Consider the following 27,259-nt stretch of genomic DNA (forward strand, 5'->3'; position numbering starts at 1 on the left):
GAAGGTGCTGATGGGAACACAGAGACTTTAAGTGTTCTGAAAAAAAAAATCCATTCTGTTGAGATTCAAGAGTTATACAGCAGTTAGGAGCACTGGCTATTTTTCCATAGGCTCCAGGTTCTAAACTGACATCCCACATGTCATCTCCTAACTGTCTGTAACTCCTGTTCCAAGGGATCCCACACTCTCTTACAGCATACAAGCACCAGCCACACAAGTGTTACACAAATATGCATACATACATACAATACAGTCATATAATTTAAGAAAAAAAATAGTTTAAAAATTGTATTTTGTGGATAGCCTGAAAAGATAAGGCTTATGAATAAAATGATGTTTACAGGTAAAACTCATTGAGGGACACCTAAAAAAGGAAATAGTGAGAAAATGCATGGCTCTAATAAGAAAATAAGCATTAATCACTAAGGCTTTGAAGCTACGGAAGGTGTAATCACACAATGTTCATTGCTTCCTCAAAAGGTTTTAGTTCTGTTCTCTGGGGTTGATGATGAGTACCAAGAAAACAAGAGGTATAAATTAAATGAGATAGGGATGCTAGAATACCTTGGGATCTGACATAAATCATAAAAACAAACAAACAAACAAACAAACACCATGAAATATGTATAAATGAGACTTCATCACTTAATTCAAATAACATTATACTTTGCTTTATTTAAGGACAAATGGCAAAAAGTGAAAAAAGAAACAAAGACAACAACAAAACCTTCAGTATCCACAGGAATCTTGGGTATTTTCTATGGGTATTGAACAACTGTAAGAAACTTCTTCCATCCATTTAAGCATTTTACATATTTATGAGAGGCATGTGATGCACTGTAGACATATAGGTAGGATAGGGCAAGAGATGTCCTCATTGGAGAAATGAGCAAATGACATCTGTTTTGCTAGTGAAGACATTTCTGTGTTTGTAGAAAAAAAGGTTCAGATAATACAAAGTCAACAAAAACACCTTAGACTAACTCATGAAGTAGGTGAAAAACTTGAGATATCAATTTGTTAAAGAACTATCTTCAAATTGTCTTGAGAATAGGTTATATGACAAGTTATGACAATGTATAACATTATTATTATTACATATTATTATTATTATTATTATTAGGTATTTTCTTCATTTATATTTCCAATGCTATACCAAAAGTCCCCCCACTCCCCTACCCACCCAATGCCACTTCTTGGCCCTGGTGTTCCCCTGTACTGAGGCATATAAAGTTTGCTAGAGCAATGGGCCTCATTCCAATGATGGGCAAATAGGCCATCTTCCAATACATATGCAGCTAGAGACATGAGCTCCAGGGGGTCCTGATTAGATCATATTGTTGTTCCACCTATAGGGTTGCAGACCCCTTTAGCTCCTTGGTTACTTTCTCTACTTCCTCCATTGGGGGCTCTGTGATCCATCCAATAACTGACTATGAGCCTCCACGTCTGTATTTGCTAGGCCCCAACATAGCCTCACAAAACACAGCTATATCAGGGTCCTTTCAGCAAAATCTTGCTATTGTATGCAATGGTGTCAGCATTTGGAGACTGATTATGGGATGGATCCCCAGGTATGACAGTCTCTAGATGGTCCATCCTTTTGTCTCAGCTCCAAACTTTGTCTCTGTAACTCCTTCCATGGGTGTTTTGTTCCCAATTCTAAGAAAGGGCAAAGTGTCCACTCTTTGGTCTTCCTTCTTCTTGAGTTTCATATGTTTTGCAAATTGTATCTTATATCTTCGGTATTCTGTTTCTGGGCTAATATCCACTTATCAGTGAATACATATTGTGTGAGTTCTTTTGTGATTGTGTTACCTCACTCAGGATGATGCCCTCCAGGTCCATCCATTTGCCTAGGAATTTCATAAATCCATTGTTTTTAATAGCTGAGTAGTACTCCATTGTGTAAATGTACCACATTTTCTGTATCCATTCCTCTGTGGAGGGACATCTGGGTTCTTTCCAGTTTCTGGCTATTATAAATAAGGCTGCTATGAACATAGTGGAGCATGTGTCCTTTTTACCGGTCGGGAACAACTTCTGGAAATATGCCCAGGAGAGGTATTGTGGGATCTTCCAGTAGTACTATGAACAATTTTTTTGAGGAACTGCCAGACTGATTTCCAGTGTGGTTGTACAAACTTGCAATCCCACCAACAATGGAAGAGTGTTCCTCTTTCTCCACATACTTGCCAGCATCTGCTGTCAACTGAATTTTTGATCATAGCCATTCTGACTGGTGTGAAGTGGAATCTCAGGGATGTTTTGATTTGCATTTCCCTGAACATTTTTTCAGGTGCTTCTCAGCCATTCAGTATTCCTCAGGTGAGAATTCTTTGTTTAGCTATGAGACCCATTTTTTAATCGGGTTATTTGATTTTCTGGAGTCCACCTTCTTGAGTTCTTTATATATATTTTGGATATTAGTCCCCTATGTGGTTTAGGATAGGTAAAGATCCTTTCCCAATCTGTGGTGGCCTTTTTGTCTTATTGATGGTGTCTTTTGTCTTACAGAAACTTTGCAATTTTATGAGGTCCCATTTGTCGATCCTCAATCTTAAACCACAAGCCATTGCTGTTCTATTAAGGAATTTTACCCCTGTGCTCATATCTTATAGGCTTTTCCCCACTTTCTCCTCTATAAGTTTTACTGTCTGTGGTTTTATGTGGAGTTCCTTGATCCACTTAGATTTGACATTAGCACAAAGGGATAAGAATGGATCAAGTCGAATTCTTCTATATGATAACAGCCAGTTGTGCCAGCAACATTTGTTGAAAATGCTGTCTTTTTTCCACGGGATAGCTTTAGCTACCATGTAAAAGATCAATAGACCATAGGTGTGTGGGTTCATTTCTGGGTCTTCAATTCTATTCCACTGGTCAACTTGTCTGTCACTATACCAGTACCATGCGTTTTTTGTTTGTTTGTTTGTTTTTGTTTGTTTGTTTGTTTGTTTTTATTACAATTGCTCTGTAGTACAGATTTAGGTCAGGCATAGTGATTCCACCAGAGGTTCTTTTATCCTTGAGAAGAGTTTTTGCTATTCTAGGTTTTTTGTTATTCCAGATGAATTTGCAAATTGCCCTTTCTAATTCATTGAAGAATTGAGTTGGAATTTTGATGGGGATTGCATTGAATCTGTAGATTGTTTTTTGCAAGATAGCCATTTTTGCTATATTGATCCTGCCAATCCATGAGCATGGGAGATCTTTCCATCTTCTGAGATCTTCTTCATTTCTTTCTTCAGAGACTTGAAGTTCTTATCATACAGATATTTCACTTCCTTAGTTAGAGTCAGAGTAAGGTATTTTATATTATTTGTGACTATTGTGAAGGGTGTTGTTTCCCTAAATTCTTTCTCAGCCTGTTTTTCCTTTGTGTAGAGAAAGACCATTGACTTGTTTGAGTTAATTTTATATCCAGCTTCTTCACTGAAGCTGTTTATCAGGTTTTGGAGTTCTATGGTGGAATTTTTAGGGTCACTTATATATACTATCATATCATCTGCAAAAAGTGATATTTTGACTTCTTCCTTTCCAGTTTGTATCCCCTTGATCTCCTTTTGTTGTCGAATTGCTCAGACTAGGACTTCAAGTACAATATTGAATAGGTAGGGAGAAAGTGGACAGCCTTGTCTAGTCCCTGATTTTAGTGGGATTGCTTCCATCTTCTCACCATTTACTTTCATGTTGGCTACTGGTTTGCTGTAGATTGCTTTTATCATGTTTAGGTATGGGCCTTGAATTCCTGACCTTTTCAAGACTTTTATCATGAATGGGTGTTGGATTTTTTCCAACTGCTTTCTTTGCATCTAATGAGATGATGATGTGTTTTTTGTCTTGAGTTTGTTTATATAAAGGATTACATTGATAGCTTTTCGTATATTAAACAATCCCTGCATCCCTAGAATGAAACCTACTTGGTCAGGATGGATGATTGTTTTAATGTGTTCTTGGATTTGCATAGTGAGAATTTTATTGAGTATCTTTGCATTGATATTCATAAGGGAAATTAGTCTGAAGTTCTCTATCTTTGTTGGGTCTTTCTGTGGTTTAGGTATCAGAGTAATTGTGGCTTCATAGAATGAATTGGGTAGAATACTTTCATTTCTATTTTGTGGAATAGTTTGTGAAGAACTGGAATTAGATCTTCTTTGAAGGTCTGATAGAACTCTGCACTAAACCCATGTGGTCGTGGACTTTTTTGGTTGGGAGACTATTAATGACTGCTTTTATTTCTTTAGGGGATATAGGACTGTTTAGATCATTTACCTGATCCTGATTTGACTTTGTTACCTGGTATCTGTCTAGAAATTTGTCCATTTCATCCAGGTTTTCCAGTTTTGTTGAGTATAGCCTTTTGTAGAAGGATCTGATCGTGTTTTGGATTTCTTCAGGATCCATTGTTATGTCTCCCTTTTCAATTCTGATTTTGTTAATTAGGATGCTGTCTCTAGGCCCTCTAGTGAGTCTGGCTAAGGGTTTATATATCTTGTTGATTTTCTCAAAGAACCAGCTCCTCCTTTGGTTCATTCTTTGGATAGTTCTTCTTGTATCTACTTCGTTGATTTCGCCCCTGAGTTTGATTATTTCCTGCCATCTACTCCTCTTTTGCTTCCTTTTGTTCTAGAGCTTTTAGGTGTGTTCTCAACCTGCTAGTGTGTGCTCTCTCTAATTTCTTTTTGGAGGCACTCAGATCTATGAGTTTTCCTCTTAGAAATGCTTTCATTGTGTCCCATAAGTTTGGGTATGTTGTGGCTTTATTTTCATTATATTCTAAAAAGTCTTTAATTTCTTTCTTTATTCCTTCCTTTTCCAAGGTATCATTGAGAAGAGTGTTGTTCAGTTTCCACCTGAATGTTGGCTTTCCATTATTTATGTTGTTATTGAAGATCAGTCTTAGTCCATGGTGATCTGATAGGATGCATGGGACAATTTCAATATTTTTGTATCTGTTGAGGCCTGTTTTGTGACCAATTATATTGTCAATTTTGGAGAAGGTACCATGAGGTGCTTAGAAGAAGGTATATCCTTTCATTTTAGAATAAAATGTTCTGTAGATAACTGTTAAATCCATTTGTTTCATAACTTCTGTTAGTTTCACTGTGTCCCTGTTTAGTTTCTGTTTCCAGGATCTGTCCATTGATGAAAGTGGTGTGTTGAAGTCTCCCACTATTATTGTGTGAGGTCCAATGTGTGCTTTGAGCTTTACTAAAGTTTCTTTAATGAATGTGGCTTCCCTTGCATTTGGAGCATAGATATTCAGAACTGAGAGTTCCTCTTGGAAGATTTTGCCTTTGATAAGTATGTAGTGCCCCTCCTTGTCTTTTTTGATAACGTTGGGTTGGAAGTTGATTTTATTAGATATTAGAATGGCTACTCCAGCTTGTTTCTTCAGACCATTTGCTTGGAAAATTGTTTTCCAGCCATTCATTCTGAGGTAGTGTCTGTCTTTTCCCCTGAGATGGGTTTCCTGTAAGCAGCAAAATGTTGGGTCCTGTTTGTGTAGCCAGTCTGTTAGTCTATGTCTTTTTATTGGGGAATTGAGTCCATTGATATTAAGAGATGTTAAGGAAAAGTAATTGTTGCTTCCTATTATTTTTGTTGTTAGAGTTGGCATTCTGTTCTTGTGGCTGTCTTCTTTTAGGTTTATTGAAGGATTACTTTCTTGCTTTTTCTAGGACGTGGTTTCTGTCCTTGTATTTCTTTTTTTTCTGTTATTATCCTTTGAAGGGCTGGATTTGTGGAAAGATAATGTGTGAATTTGGTTTTGTCATGGAATACTTTGGTTTCTCCATCTATGGTAATTGAAAGTTTGGCTGGGTATAGTAGCCTGGGCTGGCATTTTGTTCTCTTAGTGTCTGTATAACATCTGTTCAGGATCTTCTGGCTTTCATCGTCTCTGGTGAAAAATCTGGTGTAATTCTGATAGGCCTGCCTTTATATGTTACTTGACCTTTTTCCTTACTACATTTAATATTCTATCTTTATTTAGTGCATTTGTTGTTCTGTTTATTATGTGTTAGGGGGAATTTCTTTCTTGGTCCAATCTATTTGGAGTTATGCAGGCTTCTTGTATATTCAATGGCATCTCTTTCTTTATATTAGGGAAGTTTTCTTCTATAATTTTGCTGAAAATATTTACTTGCCCTTTAAGTTGAAAATCTTCATTCTCATCTACTCCTATTATCCATAGGTTTGGTCTTTTCATTGTGTCCTGGATATACTAGATGTTTTGAGTTAGGATCTTTTTGCATTTTGCATTTTCTTTGATTGTTGTGCCGATGTTCTCTATTGAATCTTCTGTGCCTGAGATTCTCTCTTCCATCTCTTGTATTCTGTGGCTGATGCTCACATCTATGGTTCCAGATTTCTTTCCTAGGGTTCCTATCTCCAGCTTTGCCTCACTTTGGGTTTTCTTTATTGTGTCTACTTCCCTTTTTAGGTCTAGTATGGTTTTGTTCATTTCCATCACATGTTTGGATTTGTTTTCCTCTTTTTCTTTAAGGACTTCTACCTGTTTGGTTGTGTTTTCCTGTTTTTCTATAAGGACTTGTAACTCTTTAGCAGTGTTCTCTTGTTTTTCTTTAAGTGAGTTATTAAAGTCCTTCTTGATGTCCTCTACCATCATCATGAGATATGCTTTTAAATCCGGGTCTAGCTTTTTGGGTGTGTTGGGGTGCCCAGGACTGGCTGAGGTGGGAGTGCTAGGTTCTGATGATGGTGAATGGTCTTGGTTTCTGTTAGTAAGATTCTTACATTTGCCTTTCACCATCTGGTAATCTCTGGAGTTAGTTGTTATAGTTTACTGTGGTTAGAGCTTGTTCCTCTCATGATTCTGTTAGCCTCTATCAGCACACCTGGGAGACTAGCTTTCTCCTGAGTTTCAGTGGTTAGAGCACAGTATGCAGGCAAGCTCTCTTCTTGCAGGGAAGGTGCACAGATATCTGGTGTTCGGACCTACTTCCTGGCAGAAGATGAAGGCTCAAAACAGGGCCTATCCCAGAAGCTGTTTGCTTCTGTAGTCCACACTCTCACCTGCACAGGCTAGTCTTAGAGGGATCTGGGAACCAAGATGGTTTCCCCAGGTGTTCCAGCAAAGCCTTCCCAGGTGGGGCAGACATCTCTCCTCTGGCAGGGAAGGTGTCCGGGTGTCTGGAGCCCGAAATGGGGTCTGCCACAGAAGCTGTGTGACTTCCACCTCTCCCAGAAGCTGTTAGCTTCTCTAGTCCACACTCTTACCTATGCAGACTAGTCTTGGCGGGATCTGGGAACCAAGATGGCTCTCCTGGGTGTTCCAGCAAAGCCCTTCTGGGCAGGGGGGACACCTCTCCTCTGGCAGGGAAGGTGCCCGGATGTCTGGAGCCCGAAACAGGGTCTGCCTCAGAAGCTCTGTGGCTTCAGCCTGTTCCAGAAGCTGTTAGTTTCTCTAGTCCACACTCTCACCTAGACAATGTATAATGTACAGCCTTCTGGCACTAATGAAAGTTAGCCATCAAGGAAGGAGTTTTTCATGATTGATATAAGATTGATTTCTCTATGTCATCTAACCAATCTATACAATATTTTTGGTCATATGGTCTCATCATTCAGTTATAGTCAGATCTCTGCTGCTCAGAAATAGACATTCATGGATTTAGACCCTTGCTACAATAATCACCTATCTGGCAAGATGTAGAGACTGTTGCAATTGTGGCTTAAATGTAAAGAAGACAACCAAGCACTTTCTGATTGGCTTTGAGGCCTATTGCATGTGAAGTAATTTATTCCTGGCACAAACCTGGTCAAAAGTCCATGGTCGTGAAGGTCATATGCATTATGAGAGAAATCTTTTATTATGCTGCTAAATGTTATTGTTACCAACAGACTTCTAAATATTTATAATTATACTCATAATTTGTACTGTTTTCATCTTCACTCAGAGAAACCTCCCTTTTAGAGTCAATAGGACTGACTGTAGACTCATTCTGGGCAAATTACAAAGTGCTTGTAAATGCTCATCTCTAATGGAGACATCTATATTAAACTCCCTCTAAAGCTAAGAGATTATCATGGAAACAGAGGACAAAAGAAGGTAATTCCTGGAAGATAAAGAGGAATATTGTAATTTTTTCTAGATATGACTATGTAATTATATTCATGAATTCATAGAGGCCTAAACAAGATCAAATGAGTTGAATACCAGTGTGGTAGTTTAAATAGGCATTGACTTCCACAGATTCATGTGTTTGAATCCTTGGCCATAGAGAGCTGAACTATTAGGAGGTATAGCCTTATTGGAGGAGGTATGGCCATGTTACCAGACGTATGTTACTGTGGTGGTGGTGGGGGGGTGACTTTGAGATCATAAATGTTCACACTATGGCCAGAGTACAAAGAACTTAGTATCCTTCTCGTACCTTCAGATCAAGATGTAGAAGTCTTGGTTCCTCTAACACTATGACTGCTTGCATGCTGACATGCTTCCCAACATGATAATGGACTGAACCTCTGAAACTTTAAGCTAGTTTCAGTAAACTCTTTTCCGAGAGTTGTCATGGTAATGGTATGTATGGAAACTCTACCCATTATTTTTCAGCAACAACTAAGATAATTTTGGGGAAGTATTTCTGATGCAAAAGTGACAATACACACTCTTAGTTTGAAGATTTGGCTGATTATTGGGTCTTGATAAAAAGTGATTCAGGGATACAAATTCAACAGATATAAATTTATCAATTCAAATATCTTAGGCTTTTTTTGAGAGGGTCTGTCTGAAATAAAGGTTTTTGGTTGTAGGTGTAAAAATTCGGAAAGTATTGTTTTATGAATATTTTCTTTTGAACCATTAAACTATGAAACATTAGTATAATGGTTAGTCTTCACTAGATTTAGACTCACCGAGTAGATTTAGCTCTGCCTGTTTCTATCAGAATATTTCCAGAGAAGCTTAACTGAGGCAGGAAGACCCATCCTGAATGTCTTGATTGACATTCCAGAATGAATTTAAGAAAGAAACAAGTAAAGCCCCTTTGTCACAAAAAAAAAAAAAAAAAAAAAACATAACAACTGACCCAAAATCTCTTTCTCCTTTGCTTTAAAATTCAAACCACTCATACAAAAGTCTCTCTTTCTTCCTGCCTCCTCATTCTCTCCCTTAATTTGGTCACTTACTTTTTTGTGTTTCCACTATGATATTCCCCATCTCAGTAAGTGACACCAAACTTCTGTCACTGTATTAGGGTCAGATTTCAAAGGCATCTGTTTCTTTTATTTGAAATAAATTTCTTTACTCTACTTCTAAAAGGCAATCTGAGTCAACACTTTTTACATTTCCCCTACTGTCCTGTTCACACATGGTCTATCATTGTGTTTCACCCATTTTACTCCAGAGAGGTTATCTAACATAGATGTCAGTCTGTCAGTTCCAGCATGGCTAAGGAAAGGATGGTTTGACATGGTTCCAAACCCTGGAGTAGAGCCAGGTGTGGGTCCTTTGGAGTGCTGATGTTTGCTGTAGACATAAGGCTTGTTTCTATAATAATGTATGTATTTTCCTTAAGTTCTTCCTTTGAGGAATGTTCTCCCTGCCAAAGTTAATGAATCCATGATTATTAGAAACAGCATGATTCCAGGAAGTGAGAATGTCTAGTATTCCTTCAGAAAAATGGTGACTATGGACAGCCCTTAAGGCTGTAGGAAAAAACTCTGAAAACATGAGCTCAAGAATACAAAAATTAGTGTGAGAAGTGTTCATTATAGGATTTCTCAACTATTCAAAATATAAGGATGCAATACGAATTGTATAAGGAACTTTACAAAACCTGAAATAACAGTGGTAGCTGCATGAATGAGCCATCTTTGTCAGAAAGATACTAAGGAAGGAGATAAAGAGATTTAAGCGAGTGGAGGTCTCAGGGCAAGATCCCACACAGCTAACCTTATTGTTTGTGTTTTGCAGTTGAACAGGGATAGTTTGGATTTTTAATCTGGAATGAACTACAATTGAGAAATGGAGGGAACACTGTGATCCAGATCTCGAGGATGGAAGACACAAGCTTTTGATCTGGATCTTGAGGAAGAGTGGCCATGAAAAACTTAGGTCTAGGTGTGGTGATACACATCTTTAAGCTCAGCATTCCAGAGCAGGGCCATGCAGATCTCTGAGTTCAAGGTCTGTCTGTCAACAGAGCAAGTTCCAGGACAGAAAAGCTTAGGCAATAAAGGTGTTGGAAAACAGAAAGGTGGTGATAATATTAATAGAACAATGGGCCATATTCCAGCCCCAGCAAGCAGCAAAATTCCACAGCTTTGGCAATGTGCTTCTATGTAGAGTCAAGGGACTAAATCATAAAATTATGACTTGTGGGATAATCAAAAGGAAAACTGGGGTAATGGCTAAATTGGTGTGTAATTCTCAAAGAAGTAGGTTATGCAAAATAAAATACTGAACTTTGCTCTGCAAGAGAAAGTTATCTTGAGCAAAGAGCTATCTGGAGCAGAACACAGCTGTCAGCTTGTATTCATCATTGACTCTCTTTGTCACAAAAGGAATAACAATTGGGACCCAAAAATCTCTTTCTCCTTTGCTTTAAATGTAAACCACTCATAAAAAAGTCTCTCTTTCCCCTTGCCTCACCATTCTGTCTCTTAATATTCAGACACTCACTTTTTATTTGTTTTCACTCTAATGTTCCACATCTCAGTAACACTAAACTCCTGTCACAGTATTAGGGTCAAACCTCAAAGGCATCCTTCACTATCTTTTTCTTTCATTTGAAATAAATCTCTTGACTCTACTTCTAAAAGCCAATCTGAGTCAACATTCTTACATCTCCTCTACTGTCCAGATGATGGAGTGTCAATTGTTGTGTCTCACCAACTATACTCCAGAAAGGTTATCCAACACAAATAGCAGTTTTCAGCACACTGGCCTGCTTAAAGATCTCCCAATGTATGTGCATCTCCCAGAAGAAGTATTCCAGGCTCCCCTCCTCCAATTCTAGAATCCACTGATGTCTGCCTCCAACCCCCAGTCTCTGATTTCACCTTCTTTCCTTGTTTCTCTTAGTTAATAGGCTTCTTTTTCCTTGTCTGTATATATAACTTATTCTCCTTAAAATAATGTCTGTAGAACATACTTTAGATTTTAAATATAAAATTACAATGATAGAACTACTCTAAAATAGCAGGGTATACATTTTGTAGTCCTCCATTCAAAAATAAGTATTGACATCCAAGCTAACACTTAGGGACTCTGAGATCCCAGTGTGTCACCGACTACATCTTTATATCTAGGCAACTTTATATCACAGTGAGTTAGTTAAATTTCAAAAAAGTGTTTGTTTGGCATGTCAGATGATCTGAATTAAAGTATAATAACTACATTTTATGTAAAACCATGCCATATATGTTTATTTTTCCTTGGTTTATGAACAAATGTAAATTAAGGGGATTTTCTACAGAATACATAATCCCAATTCTCTTTTCCCCAGCACTAAAAACTCTTCAAATTAAATTACTAATATATGCTTTTTCATATTCACAAGCCCCAGAGAAATGAGATGGTGCTTCATTTGCTGGCAGGATTGAAGAAGACAGTGAGGGAGGGCATGAAAATAACATAAGCAAAACTTAACTGTAACAGTTCTCTCTAGGTCACATATTTACACAATTAATCTATTTATTCTTCTTAGCACTGAGAGTACATTTTTCTGTTTCCATAATAGAAGATACAAGTGCAAGGCAAATGAATTCCTGGACAAATTTATGACCCTCTACCAAAAACTGTGTGTCAGAGGACCACTGAGTAGAGTACAGAGGAACTAGGACTTGAGACTTAGCCCAAAACTAAGACTGTAAATATTTATTGCTAGCTTTTTCTTTTAATGACCATCAAGACAGGAGACAAAATGAAAAGAACTCTGAGAATTTGTTGAGTATGTCCATATTTGCAATTAATTCTTAATAGGGTCCCAATTGTTTGGATAAAGCTGGAGGATGCCACCTATGTATTAGTGTGTTGAAATTTAATATTCCTTGAATATGTGCTTATGAGAGGAAATTTTGAGATCCTGGTGCACATTCTGTCAAGTTTTCTAAAAAGCAAAAGATTTCACATGGAAAATTATATGAATCATATATTCAGTAGAATTTGAGAAAGAACATGCAATTTGGATTTGTAAGGCCATCAGGTGGAACGTCCATGATTGAATACTAATGGATTTTTAAAGGGGACACATTAATACGCACAGACATACACACTGTACATGAACACACACACATACACACATACTCTACATACACCACAAACACACATATACCACATATAAGCACACATTTGCACATGCATGTGTGCATGCACGTGTGCACATGCACACACACACACACACACACACACACACACACACATACACATACACATACACACACACAAACATCCACACCTACTTGCACACATATTCCCTCTCCTTTGCATGTAACACCCTGTAGTATTTATGGCATTATGTCAGAAAAAATAAAAACCCACTAGCCCTTAAAACTCTAAAAATATGAAACAAACTCCCATTTCTTTGTAAAATTGCCAACTTCAGATGTTTTGTTATAATGAAACGAGTAAGACAATATGAACCTTTGTGCACAAGGTCATAATAAATACTTAAAAGTCACTGGCACCTACCTTTAAGCACTGATTCAGATGCCCCTTCTAGAGAAACTGAAATAATCCAAGGTTCTGAGGGGAGACCCAAAGACTCTACTCTCTCATTCTGGAAATAAGTGAGGAAAGAGAAAAGGCTGGATTAAGAATACCATTTTTTGAAGTTTCTTAAAAAAAATGATGTATTCACACATATATGTTATAAATCACACATGTACTCCATGGAAGAGAGGAAATGAATGAATGCATTTCTTCTCATATAAGCATCAAATTTGACTTATTGAAAGGAGAAAAGTTATTTTATGGAGACTTAAAGCAGGATGTACAAGAGGAGAAAGTAGAATGGAGTCACAAAAGAAGGGCATCACAGCTATCCTAAGGAAGCTAGTAAGAAAGAAAGGGAATGGAAAAAAGCAGGCTTACAAACAGCTCTATGGTACAGCACTTGCCTCACAGAGCCACCTCTCTGGGTTCAGGTTTCCATGCCCTCAAAGGGAAAAGCAAGAAGCAGAACCAAAGCCATGGTGTCTGAATGCGAGATTTTATCCAAGACATGAATCTGCTTTAAGAACAGAACCAACACGGGGAGGAAAAGCATCAGAGGTTTCTGTTTGCCTTTGCTAAATCTCAAACCTTCATAGGAAATGCAAGAAGATATGTTATAATATGCAAGAATGACCAATGTAGTGAGTGAGATCTTCTACATTCATGTGGCAGTCGCTCTGTAAATGTAGATGGGGATGTTTAGAAAGAAAGCATATTCTGTGGAGAACTTGTCAGATCTGAGGAGCTACCTTCTCATCCAGGAAGACAAGCCGTGGCTGAACTGGCAATTCTATTCCCACTTCTCCATCAGAAGGCTGCACCAGGATGGAAAGCTTTGAGGGCCGGGTGTATATCAGGTTCCCAGTTATTAAACTACTTGCATTTCTAGAAAAAAATAAATGAGGTCAAGATATCCACAGGATTACAGAGATCATTGCAGTAGCTGTTTCTCATAGAACAGTTGAATTTGTGAGAATACTTGAGTTGCCTGTATTTCTATAAACCATAAATATACTGTAGTGGATTATTCTATATATGCTCATAAATTATGTGTCTTAGATACTATGGATTAGCTATGCTTAAAAATGTGCATTAAGCACAGGAAAGTGAAATTATAATTTCCACCAGCATATATTAAGTTAGGCTCCAACCGACTTCAGTGAACAATATGATGAACTAAGATGTTTACATGGCAAGAATATTCTCAGCCATAACGTGTTGAGCCAACTCTTCTGGGAAATTCTGATTTGTACCTTATCCCAATGTCTAGGGCACAAATACTTTTCAGAAATGGCTTAGTCCAAAATGCCTAGATGCCACTAAACAAACCTCAGAAGAGATTACTCCAACTCCAGCATGGTGCCATTTTGTATTCACACTTTCCAAACATACTTGCATTAAGTAGGTCCCTTAACTGTACATTAATTGTAGTTTTTAGATTCAGATGGTGCAAATCAAGGAAGTAGTAGATAGTCACAGAGTCTGGCTACTATGTGCTATTAGCCTGCCTTTCCTGTATAAAGCCGTTATATCTTTAGAATCACACTGTGAGCTGGATACTTTTATTATATTTGAGGAGTTTGAGGTTCAGAAAGAAGGATGTAGCAGAGGTCTTTTAAACTGTAACTATTTTTTGCCACTGATCCCGTGAGCTATACTGCCGCTCTCGTTCAAACATGCATGCTAATTGCTGGTGAGACTTAGCATAAAATAACTATACAGCTTTTGAGACCCTGAAACAACTTTGACTCAGGTGCTTTGGTGTGCTGAAAGATGTAACTTAGGAGAGCATTAAAAACTCACACATCCCCTTATGCATTACATATCATAGGCATGCAACACATGTGTCACAAGTAAATGAAGATCTATAGATAACATATACTATACATTCTACACCAACATTTAGTATTATTTGATAAGCTACTTTCAGAGTAGTTAGCCCTGTCTCATCTAATAAGGTTTTCATTATATTTTTTACTATAGCATCAATTAAATATTTGTAAGTCACATATTCTATTTTCTGCTTCTACTGTCCACTTGCAGGAGTAAGAAAGGATAAAATGTTATTTATCAGAGGCAGCTTATGACAGGTAAAGGTAGATGTTATTTCTGAAAGAGGAAATAATGGAGGGATGATTACAGTGTGTTGTTTTTTTTAATAAAATGAAGTTTCTATATGGGGAACAATTTCCTTGTGCTGGATGAAGCACAGAAAGGTACAGGCAGAGTGGGAGCATATGGTCGTAGGAACTTGGTTTATCCACCAAGCTAAGGTGCTGGCTGCTGAAACCTCTCCCTGAACGTTCTGTACCCAAGCATATATTAGTTTGCTTAGCCGGAGTATCTAAGGTTCCTTTCTTTGTTAAAAAAGGAACAGAGCACACTAGAGTTGTTTTTTAAAATCTGTGCCAGTATTTCCCCCACCCCAGGTTGGGATGCTGCAGATTATCTGGATTCCTCTCCTACACTCATCCCCAAATGTCTTCTGATGGGACATGGATATGGGTAAGCAGCTTGTGTTAAGAAAACTGAAAAACCCATTAAAGACTCTGACATAAGTTCATTGGTATCTGGAGACACTAGTTTGGGAAGCAGTAGACTGACCACTTACAGAAAGGCCTATTCCTGACACACTTTAAAGTTTATTGTGAGCAAACATCTGTTATTAAATGTAAACAGCATCTCACTGGAGGTCAGAGACTGGCGACTGCAGCATATGCCAAGGTAATACCACTTTAAGCTCCACATAAACTCCTAAGCAGTTTCTGTCCTAAAACCTGACCGTAGGTGGTACAGTTTTTTACGATATGTTATAATAGTGCAATAAATCTGTTAGCTTAAAATCGAATCTCCGTGGCCTTTTAGAGAAATCATCATTAAATGCTGGGTCCTGTTAATGATGCCATTGAAGTGAAATTGTTTAATCTGCTAAGGGGGTGAAAGGTCACCAAATGAATTTTTTATAATACATCAACTTGACACGCAATAGGGAAAACTGTAATAGATAAAAGCAAAGGAAAAGGGCACTGTCTTCTTCTGATAGGTCAATAGCAGCCAAGAGAGTCACTCATCCACTTTCCTTTCACGATGGGGCTCCTTTTGCATTTAATATGGACACCCAATTAATACCTCAGTACCACAGACAACCTCATTTTAGGTGACTTATAGCAATTTCTCCCCCTTCCCTGAAATGAAAGTGATCACAATACATCATAGCATTGTGCGAATTAACGTTAATTGATTCAGGTTACCAAGCAATGATGGGCCACTTATATAATCTAGACGTTATTGGGTGCTAGAAGGGATGGAGGGAAGATTAGATTCCAGTGTCCGTTGCTGTGACGACGGGAGTCACCTGACACCTTGTTAGACAGTTGTAAGGTTCTATTGCTGGCCCCAGTGGGGTCGTCAGTAAACTAGAGTGATGTCCAAACATCATTACACGCTGCTCCAATATTAAAGCAAAGGGATTAGCAACTTATTGCAAGCAACCTGGATTTGTCATTGTGCTGTCGTTATCCAATTTCCAACTGCTAATGTGACTGTAGCCTGCAGGCAGAAGGACCTACAGCCAAACTTTAAAAAATGGGGGAGGAAAGTTCCCTCCATCTCCTCCAGTTTCAAACACTATTTAACAGCTTGCAATACCCAGTCAAGTATGTGTAATATATTTCTCCCTGCAATGCCTAAGTGCAAGCTGAAGAAGGAAGATCATGACACTGCAAAAACTTTCCAGCTCAGAGACCACCAGTATTCTGTCCAGCACGGGCTTCTAAATCTAGTGCCACAAAATGCATATCTCCTAAACTTGGCCACAGTGCAAAGAAAGGACAAGATAAGACTTGCATAAACATAGCAAATGGAAATAAATAAATCCTAGTGGTGAACCCTGTTTTTCAACAAGATCTTCTGGGATGACTAGGGTGGTATGGGGGATTTCTGGCACTTCCTCTTCATTGTGCCCTTCCCCTGGATTGTTTACTAGTTTTCCACTAAGCCAAACAAAATAAAAAGCAATCAACTAAACAAACCAAAAAAACAAAAGTAATCTTCCTGTTTTGATTTAATGTCCAAGGTATCCTGAGCACCTATGGTCTCTCTTTTTCCAACATATTAGACAAATGATAGAGTCTATATGTATCATAGAGAGGACTTGTAAAAGGGGAATGGGGAATTTCTGTGCCCTGGAAGAAAAAGTTTTCCAGTCAATTCCATTTGACAATCAATGTTAGACCTCCTAGTTTGTACAAAAATTGCTTGAGGCAACGTGAGATATGCAAAGATAAATAAAACACGGTGACTCTGGCCCTGCGGAAGACTCTTCCGTACCTCTGGAAGACAAGAATGACTTTCCTAGCTATCCTTCTGAATTGATACAACCATTTTATTCACATTTAGCGATTCTCGTGATCCCTATTAAACCCAGGCTGGCTCCCTTAGCAACTGCCCTCCCCAGTTGGTAAGAAATGTCTTATGATCTGATATTTTCCTACTGGTACTATGGTTCTGTCATTTCAAGCCTAACACATTACAAGTCTCTACTTTATCTCCCTGTAACACTTCGCCATCTCAGTACCTGTCCTGTCCTTTCTTTGCACATAGGCCATCAATGTTTGAGTGCACTGTCCACAGCAGGCTTACTTCTGAGCTCATCCATTTATGGCTAAACTCTTGTAGTGGCCTGAAAGTATCCATTTCAAAAAGCAGTATGCCAAGTATAAACATGGTACATCTTATGAAGGTTTCAATGAGATGCAAACATTCAGGAAACAAACCTAAAGTACTGTAATTAGTAAGTTACTTAAGATATTATTTTATGAAAAAATCTAGCCTGAATAAAATTATGGATTAAAGTTGTCTAAAAAATGGAAAATAGATATTAAGATCTATACAAGTATTCAAAGTTTTCTATTTATGTGGAGGTACTGTAGCAGCAAAAGTCTTGGTAGAAACCACTCAGGACCTTTCTAATAGAAGAGATTAATACAAAATAATAAGGACTGGGGCATGTAGGTCTCTGTGCTCACGTCTAAGCTTAAGGGGAACCTGAAGTGTTAAGGACACACAGTTGTTCCCTCAATGGAAGGGATTTTGTACTTGCTTTTCACCCAGAAGGCTGGGGACAGATGTGTTTACTAGTCCTGTGACTGACGTATGCTCTATCTGTGTGGCGAGAGACTTTTCCAGTACTGAATTCTCCTGCAGACCCTTATCATAATTTGTTTTGTTAGTCCATCTATAGAACCTTTCTTTCTGGACTTAACAAAGAGTGTTGATGTAGCTGTATCCTATCTGTATTTAGCTTTCTTTGTCCCTTTGTTATGTATACCTCATTCTCACATATGTACATGTGAGAATGACTTAATCATCATAATAACTTTTCACCAAATGGTGCTATGCTTAAATATGTCTAAAATAAACTACTCAGGGTCAGACTCCAGATCTTTGAACCAATACTGGCTGCTTGGTCTTATTGATTTAAACCATCTTTTTGCCTTCAGCAGATCATCTCTTTTCAGGCCTCCTGCAGACAGTTACACCTGGCTATCAGACTCAAAAAGCTAAATAGCTATTATGATGGTTGATTTGCACTGTGAATCAACTAGGTATTGTGTTCATAGAGCTAGGAAAGCTTGTGATAACAAGTCACTGTCTATGAAAGATGCTGAATGATGCCTGGTTATGAATAAAATCTGATTAGGTTCTCTCGGGAATACAAAATGAATCTGAAACTGTGACCACTGAGTAAACATGATACAGATGAAAGCATACTTATGATATTAGAAAAATAACACTACTGGGCTTGTTCATGTTGAATTGGTTAATTAATTCCTTTTTTTGCTATATCAACTTTTTGCTTAAAGTTTGAAAATTTCTTACATAAATACACTGCATTTATATCATTTCCACTTCTTTCTCCCCTCTAACTCTTCCCATTCTCCCCTACTTCCTCCAGGATTACACACACATGTACACATACATACTCACATGCACTATACACACACACATGCACATGTATACACATGTACCCTATTAAATTCTAAATCCATGTAGTATTTTTATATGTACATGTATGTGAAGTATAATGTAACATATTTTTATTAAGTAATTGAGAAAATAGTTTAATTATCCATACTTGAAAATCTATATTTTTAGAGTACTGATATAATAAAATATCTTAATATGCATGCATATATACAGTAATGTTTAAATTTGTATAATATGTTGGACATGATAGGTATTCCAATAATGTTTGAGAATAAAAATTTGTTGAAATATGAGTTTTCATGAGGTTTCTTATTTATCAAATACCCACTATATGTTCATATATGTTTTACTGTGTTTTCAAAGTAGTTTGGACTAATTTTTGGAACTGGAAACTAATGTGCCTGAGGACAAAGATCTGATAGGTTTACAGATGTCAGTAATAGTAACATTATAGATAACAACTTGTTCATAAGTAAAAGCAAAGGAAAAATATAATCTTCAGAACAACAATCAAAGAGGCATTTGTCTCAGAGAACTTGGTATAAGCAAAGCCTAAAGCCATTATTGGAGACATAGGGGTCTGAAATAAATGACAATTCTTCTGATGACCCAGAAGAATCATCAATAAAAGGGACTGTGAATTGTGAATGAGCTGTGAATGCTCTGATATTTCCCATTTGATAAGGCTAGGTATTCAACTTTCACTGAAATTATTTATTTATTTTCTTTTTAGCCCAGGATAACCTCAAATGCATTATTATGCAAGTACCACCATGAACTTCTGATCTTCAGCCTCCTCCACACAAGTGCTGGTGTTGTAAGTGTGTGCTATCACACAGTTACATGGCAATGGACATCATACCCAAGGATTAAGGCACAATAAGTATGCACTCTACCAATTGATTTATAGTGGTAGGACATTTTGAAGACTTTTTAAAATACTACAAAATAAAACCCAAATATTAGTTGCATAGAAAGTTTGCTAAAGGAACAACATCTCATTTTCCTAAAAAGGAGTACATAGGAGATATACAGCAGTATGCTATTCATCCAACTTAACCAATTTATGAATTTGTACTATACTTAAATGTTCTTTCATGATTCTAGCTTGTGTTAAGTTGACATAAATACATGAATTTATAAGGTCCTAAAGTGGGGGTTGAAGAGACAGCTCAGCATTTAAAGAATATATACCATGCTGGCAGAGGCAACTCAGTTCCCCACACCCTTGTAGAGCCACTCAGAACTGCCTATGAGTTCTGCTCCAGGGAATCTGATGCTCTTTTTAGGACTGTAAGAATCCACACTCACATGTACATACTACACAAAGAAACAGACATACATTTAAAAATAAAATGTTTTCAGAAGGTACTATGTTAGGAATGAACACACATGTGTGTGCACACGTATTTTCTCCAGGGAGGTCAGGAATCTAAGGCAGAATAAGATGTATTCTGAGTGAGTCTAATTATAAACCCACTCAGATTGAAGGGTTTTCTCAAGAACTCCTAGGCTACCATGCAATCCCCATTTTGCACTCATACTATTTATCTATAATTCCCTTCCTTCCTTCCTTCCTTCCTTCCTTCCTTCCTTCCTTCCTTCCTTCCTTCCTCCCTCCCTCCCTCCCTCCCTCCCTCCTTCCCTTTCTTTCTTTCTTTCTTTCTTTCTTTCTTTCTTTCTTTCTTTCTTTCATTCTTTCCTTCCTTTCTTCCTTCCTTCCTGTATTCTTTTTATTCCTGTGTGTATTCGCTAATGTGTGTTTCTAGTTGTATGAATGCACATGTACTTACCAATTCCTATGTACATGTGCAAATGGAGCTGAGAGACTGAATTAAATTTCTTCCTAGATGGCACACTATTTCATTTATTCATGCAGGGTGTCTCACTTGAACTCATTTAGCTATGTTGACTAGTCTAGATAGCCAGCTTGCTCTGAGGATCTCATGCCTCTGTCTCATGAGCACTGTGATTATAGGCAGGCACCATGGCAGCCTAGCATTTCCATGGGTGTTATGGTACTGAACTCTGGTCTTCATGCCTACAGAGCAATTACTTTACTCACTTCACTAAGTCATCTCCACAGTTCCCTTACATCATTTCTATGGGCTCTTTACTGCCCTTAATCATGAGGAAGCAAGTTCTTCTCACACCTTGAATTGCTGTCTGCTTTCCCTGTCTGGTTTTCTTCCCATGGTAGGAAAAATTCTGCTCTTTCTGAGACTTATGTGTTTGACTGAGCCAACTATAATTCTGCATATTCTTCATATCTTATGGTCAAAATGCACCACAGAATGCAGCAAAACCATAAAAGTACATCATTCACAGTGTCAGCAGCTTATAGAGGTGCATCATGGGAGGACCCAGAAATGCTGCCATCTATAGACATCTTGGGTTTTAACAGCCAAGCTTCTGTAAGGGAGATAGCTAGAATATTTTTACATGTCTGTGCATATTTGCATGGGGGTATGTTTGTGTGTGTGTCTGTGTATGTGTCTTTGTGTGTGTGTGTACTAGAATACATATACCCTGGATCAAGATATAAAGTAGTCAGCAATTTAAGAATATATCAAACTCAAGTTTCTGGCCTCCAGAGACACAGGTACATAGGAGTCTGTAAATTCTTATTCTAGTAGGAAGATGAATGAAGCAGGAGACAGAAGAGAGAAATGAGGAAGAGATAAAAGACATACAAAGCTGAATGAAGGGCAAGCTTCTAGTGAAAGGAAAGCAGGCATTAATAACTATTGTGTCAAGATTCCTGAATACAAAGTAAATCGCATCCTGTTGGTGGTCCTCTAGCTTGAAGAGAGACATATAGAATGTGAGTTCATCTCTTCCCACTGAAAACTCTACTAAAACCACATGAAGCATAAAACTTGGTAAAAAAAAAATAGAGCAAGTAAATACAAGAACGTAGAAGACAGAGGAATAGCTAACTGATTGGATGTGTCAACAGAAGTTGGAAAAACTGGAGAACAAGCTCATGCAAGTGATCTAAGTGGGCAGAAGAAACTTGAATCCTGAATTCCTGGAGGGAGAAGAAAGCATAAACAGACACATTGACTATATATCTAAAAACCAGGTAGCAGTTTCATTTCTCCCCACTTTCCACAATGCTAGCTTCATGAAAATAAGTAGTGGTTTTCTGGAAATATAAGTTTCCAACATGGCCTCATTCTGTAACCCCTATATAACAAAAGCGACCTTCTGGAGACTTCATTAGTGCTCCCCTAAAAGGCTTCATCCTTAGACTCATCTCTGCTGCATCAAGGTCAATTCATTAGTTTGCTGATGGCTCTCCAAGGAGTTCAGCGGAGGTCCTAGCTGATACTGGTGAGAGCTGAAAGACATGGAGCTGGCCTTGGGGCCTGTGTATGCCTCCAAGGCTGTTAAGCGTACAGTGCAATGTTCAGGGGCATAGGCAATCTTGCTAAATGTTTGTCAATTCTGTGGGGAGAATGCTGTTTCTCACTTGGTAGAGATTTTTGTCCAGTATGCTTTATAGGCAGCCTTTTCTTTATCTTCACATGATTTGTTGCTTTACATCTGGAAAAATATCTCTTAATATAGCAGAGAAACAAAGCAATGGAGGATATAGAAAATTCAAACAGAAAATCAATGCCATATTATTTATGCTTCTAGTTTTTTATCATTATATTAGACACATCTGAGTCAGAAGTGAAGAGGGCATGTAATGATCAGTGATGGAGGTGATGTTTTTGCTGGGCGTATCTCTTGTCTTCAGGACAAGATGATTTCCACTACAAGTGTCTGTTACATTTCCTACTGTTCCCAGTCTACTCTGCAGGATTTCCCCAATGGCTCTTGATTACTTCTGCTCATTATCGGCTCTTGCTAATAGAATAACACACACTGCAATGTTCTGTAGAAGTTTGGGCTGGTTCTTCCTCCCAGCTCCATGCTTCCAGAAATAAGACTTAGACTCAAAATACATGTACAAATATCTTGGCCAATATTTAGGCTCATATCTGACTATAATCATAACTAAAATAACCTATTTTTTTAACCTACATTCTGCTAAATGGTTGGTTTCCTATGTTCAGGTACCATGCATCTGTCTTGTCACATCTTCCCAGGCAACTCTTCTGATACCTGGCTCCATCCCATAACCCTTTCTTCCTCTGAAATGTTCTACCTCCTATTTCCTGCCTAAACTATAAGTCACAGGCTTTTTAACTGACATATTGTGATGTATATGCAAAATACATAAGATACTCTCTCTACAATGTTTAATATTTTGCAATGGTGAACAAAGTAACACAACAGGCTAAAGCTTTGATCTCTAAGTATACCTATAAATTTATAAGAATTCATTGAAGCCTAAATGAAATTATACTAGGAAAAGAAAGCAAAAGCAAAATGCATCAGTGCCACTGACACAGATATTACCATACAAAACATAATAATAACACTAGAAAGCATGAAAGGTAGCTCAGGGGTTAAGAGCACTTGTTTCTCTTGCAGAGGACCCAGACTTGGTTTCCAGTACCTGTCTTGTGACTTAACCATGTGAAACACTAGCTCCAGAGGATCTGTTCCCCATTTTGAATTCTACAAGCACCAGATATGCATGTGGTACACATACATACATAAAGCAACACACAAGTTTTTAAAATAATATTATCACTATTTCATTAAAATTGTGTGCTTAGCAAAAAGAAAAATACTCAGTTCTATATTAGAAACAACTAAGGATAATTATGCTATCATTTTGGCATCTATCAACAAAAGGAATACTTATGTGTTCTCAGTGTTAAAATGCAAAATGTAACCAAAAATATTAACTAAACTTCCATATGGATAGTAATTCTATATAAAAAATTAATTGCCCTCTCCCAGGAATAGGCCTTCTTATTGGTTACCAAATATAAAAATATATGTGGTCAAACCCTGAAACCATACACATACCAATAATAAAAATTAGATTCAGCATATAAGTAGACTCAGCATATTGCATTTATACATTTATGGACACAAATGTGTGTGCGTGTGTGAATGTGTGTGTAAAACAATAAAAAAATCAAAGAAAAAATGTATCAGTTTAAAAGGCCACCAACAGATTGGGAAAGAATTTTTACCAATCCTAAATCTGATAGGGGATTAATATCCAACATATCCAAAGAGCTCAAGAAGCTGGACTCCAGAAATTCAAATAACCCAATTTAAAAAAAGGGGGGTACAAAATTAAACAAAGAATTCTCAACTGGGGAATACTGAAGGACTGAGAAGCACTTGAAAAAATGTTCAACATCCTTAATCATGAGGGAAATGCAAATCAAAACAACCCTGATATTCCACCTCATTCCAGTCAGAATGGCTAGGATCAAAAATTCAGGTGATAGCAGATGCTAGCGAGGATGTGGAGAAAGAGGAACACTCCTCCATTGCTGATGGAATTTCAAGCTTATAAAACCACTATGGAAATCAGTCTGGTAGTTCCTCAGAAAACTGGACATAGTACTACCGCTAGATCCAGCAATACCTCTCCTGAGCATATACCCAGAAAATGTTCCAACTGGTAATAAGGACACATGTTCTACTACGTTCATAGCAGCCCTATTTATAATAGCCAAAAGCTGGAAAGAACCCAGATGCCCCTCAACAGAGGAATGGATACAGAAAAAGTAGAACATTTATACAATGGAGTACTACTCAGCTATTAAAAACAATGAATTTATGAAATTCTTGGACAAATGGATGTATCTGGAGGATATCATACTGAGTAAGGTAACCCAATCACAAAAGATTTCACTTGATATGCACTCACTGATAAGTAGATATTAGCCCAGAAACCTAGAATACCCAAGATACAACTTCCAAAACAAGAAAACCAAGAAGGAAGACCAACTTGTGGATACTTCATTCCTCCCTAGAATAGGGAATAAAATATCCATGGAAAGAGTTGCAGAGACAAAGTTTAGAGATAAGACAAAAGGATGGACCATCCAGAGATTGCCCCATCCAGGGGTCCATCCCATAATCAGCCAGCAAATGCAGACACTATTGCATATGCCAGCAAGATTTTGCTGAAAGGACCCTGATATAGCTGTCTCCTGTGAGGCTTTGCCAGTGCCTAGCAAATACAGAAGTGGATGCTCATAGTCATCTATAGGATGGAACACAGGGCCCCCAATGTAGGAGCTAGAGAAAGTACCCAAGAGCTGAAGGGGTCTGCAACCCTATAGGTGGAACAACAATATGAACTAATCAGTACCCCCAGAACTCATGTCTCTAGCTGCACATGTAGCAGAAGATGGCCTAGTTCGCCATCATTGGAAAGAGAGGCCCCTTGATCTAGCAAACTTTATTTGCCCCAGTACAGGGGAAAACCAGGGCCAAGAAGTGGGAGTGAGTGGGTAGGTGAGCAGAGCAGAGGGGACGGTATAGGGGACTTTTGGGATATCATTTTTAATGTAAATGAAGAAAATATCCAATTAAAAAAAAAGAATTGGGGAGGGAAAAATGTATCAGTTTGAGAGGGCAGAATAGGAGAAGTAGGAGGAAAAGTTCTTGGGAGCTGCTGAAAGGATGGAAAGTGATATAATTCTATTTTTAAAGTATCCATAAATGAATTGGTTTAATATGCCTTGCATTGGGTGTATGACTTTGGCTTTTTAAATTTTTCAATTCTAGTGAATCCTTTGCAGTTAATTGTGAAGAATAAGCAAATTTTAATAGATGTCAACATAGACTCAAGAAACCACACTTTATCCAGATATTTTAATAATTAGTGCTTACCTATATCCTGTGACTCCCTTGGACTGAGTCACTAGTAGAGCCCCAACAGTCATACCTAGGACATTTTCTAGAGCTCCAGTCTGTTGAGCAGTGATAACCTGGTTCACCAATCTCTGTAATCTGTTACTTGGTAAGGACAGAATGGGTTCACTGGTCCTTATGTTTGGCAGATCACCAATTTCAATGACAATCACCTTTGAGAAAGTTTCCAGAGTTGTTGCTGGTGTGATCTTAAGTGATGTCATTTCTGCCATGAGAGGTCTACGTTGACCATATCTGATAGAAGGGCCACCACAAGTTACAGATGGGCAATTGCGCTTTCGTTTTCCTTCACTGTTTGCAATGGCCTCTAAGGTCTCTTTGTTGCCAGGCATCTCAAGAGTGAGTCTGATTTGGTTTGGGTCAATCTGGAAGAAGTAAGTTAGGCTTTCAAGCATTGCTCTCTCCCAGCCCTTTTCTAGGACTGAAAATGTCACAGTCAAAGCCAAATGAATGGAAACGCTTGAATGTATTTCAACAGGCTCCTCTCCTTGCAGGACAACATACAAGAGGTTATTCATGATGTCGAAATAGTTGGCACCAGAGGGCTCAGCCAACAATGAAGATGCTGACTTTAATGGAGTAGGTGGAATAAAGCTCTTGTCTAAGAAAACGTGAGGGCTCTGAATCTCATTGTAGAATACAGCCAAGATGAGCTTGGAGGCTCTTTGGTTTCCCAATAGAAGAAAACGCAGGAATGGAGGAGTTTGCTCTGGAAAGCATACTTTGGTCATTTGTCTGGTGGGCAAGATGGAATAAAAAGTAGACAGAGAGCTTGTGGGAGAGCATAAATCACTGTCCTTCACAATGCTAAATGTGTCCACAAAGCCATTAGTAACAGATACAAGTGGGTGTGATTTGGGGATTGTCCAAGTTGCATCCACATTATCGAGAATTAGGACCGCATGCTCAGTCTGCTTACAGAAGAAGCCCTGGTTCATCGCTCGGAATGTGCATTTCTGTTCTTCTCTGAATATACCTGTGAAACAAAGGAAACAAATGAGTAACATTTAAGCTACAACTAATGAGGATTTTTAATCCACTATTCTCGCCACCATGTGTTATACTACGAGATATTTATTGATCATTTAAGCATATTAGATATTGGGAACACAAAGCAATCTTGAGCAAAGTATGAAAAGATGTATGCATTAAAAATACCCATTTGACATAGTCTAACAATACATGTACATGGCATGTTTTTTTTTATCTTTAATCTTTTTATACAGTCTCAGTCGTTATTCCCCTCCTTTTCTACCCTCCAAGAGTTCCACACCCCATTCGTCATCCCCTGTCTACAAGAGGATGTCCCCATCCACCCCCACACCCCACAACCCACCAGGTCTCTCCATTCCCTGGGCCTTCAAGTCTATTAAGGGTTAGGTGTATCTTCTCTTATTGGGGCGAGACCAGGCAGTCCTCTGTTGTATATGTGTCAGAGGCCTCAGCTAGTGTATGCTATCTGGTTGGTGGCTCAGTGTCTGAGGGATCTCAGGGGTCCAGGTTTATTAAGACTGTTGGTCTTCCTATGGGATTGCCCTTCTCATCACCTTCTTCCAGCATGGCATGCACTTTTAAAAATTAACATAAAAATAGGATATACATAGATATATGTGTATATTCTATAACTAGTAGAAACACAAGAGTATTGGAAAAATGGCAACTAAAACTGATTAAAGATTCCATCTCATCTTAGAGTGGCTACCATTAAAAGAACAAACAGTTGTTCAATAAATGAATGGAAATATGCAACTTACAGATGTGAGGAGGTAGGGGGCATCTCCA

At 38.1% G+C, this 27,259-nt stretch overlaps 1 protein-coding gene across 3 annotated transcripts in view; it reads right to left on the reverse strand.

Moving 5' to 3' along the window:
- Pkhd1 (PKHD1 ciliary IPT domain containing fibrocystin/polyductin) overlaps nt 1–27,259 on the reverse strand; it is a 544,477-nt gene that overhangs the window by 28,979 nt on the left and 488,239 nt on the right. For all 3 annotated transcript variants that reach the window (XM_029477026.2, XM_021159032.3, XM_085835877.1), the window contains exons 61-63: nt 25,436–26,453; nt 13,435–13,570; nt 12,662–12,749 (exon numbers count right to left, since the gene is read on the reverse strand). In XM_029477026.2, the coding sequence (XP_029332886.1) occupies nt 12,662–12,749; nt 13,435–13,570; nt 25,436–26,453 (1,242 nt within the window). The remainder of the gene's footprint in view (nt 1–12,661; nt 12,750–13,434; nt 13,571–25,435; nt 26,454–27,259) is intronic.

The sequence above is a fragment of the Mus caroli genome, unplaced genomic scaffold (genome assembly GCF_978045245.1).
Source record: "Mus caroli unplaced genomic scaffold, Mus_caroli_1 scaffold_1, whole genome shotgun sequence".
NCBI classification, from domain to species: Eukaryota; Metazoa; Chordata; class Mammalia; order Rodentia; family Muridae; genus Mus; species Mus caroli.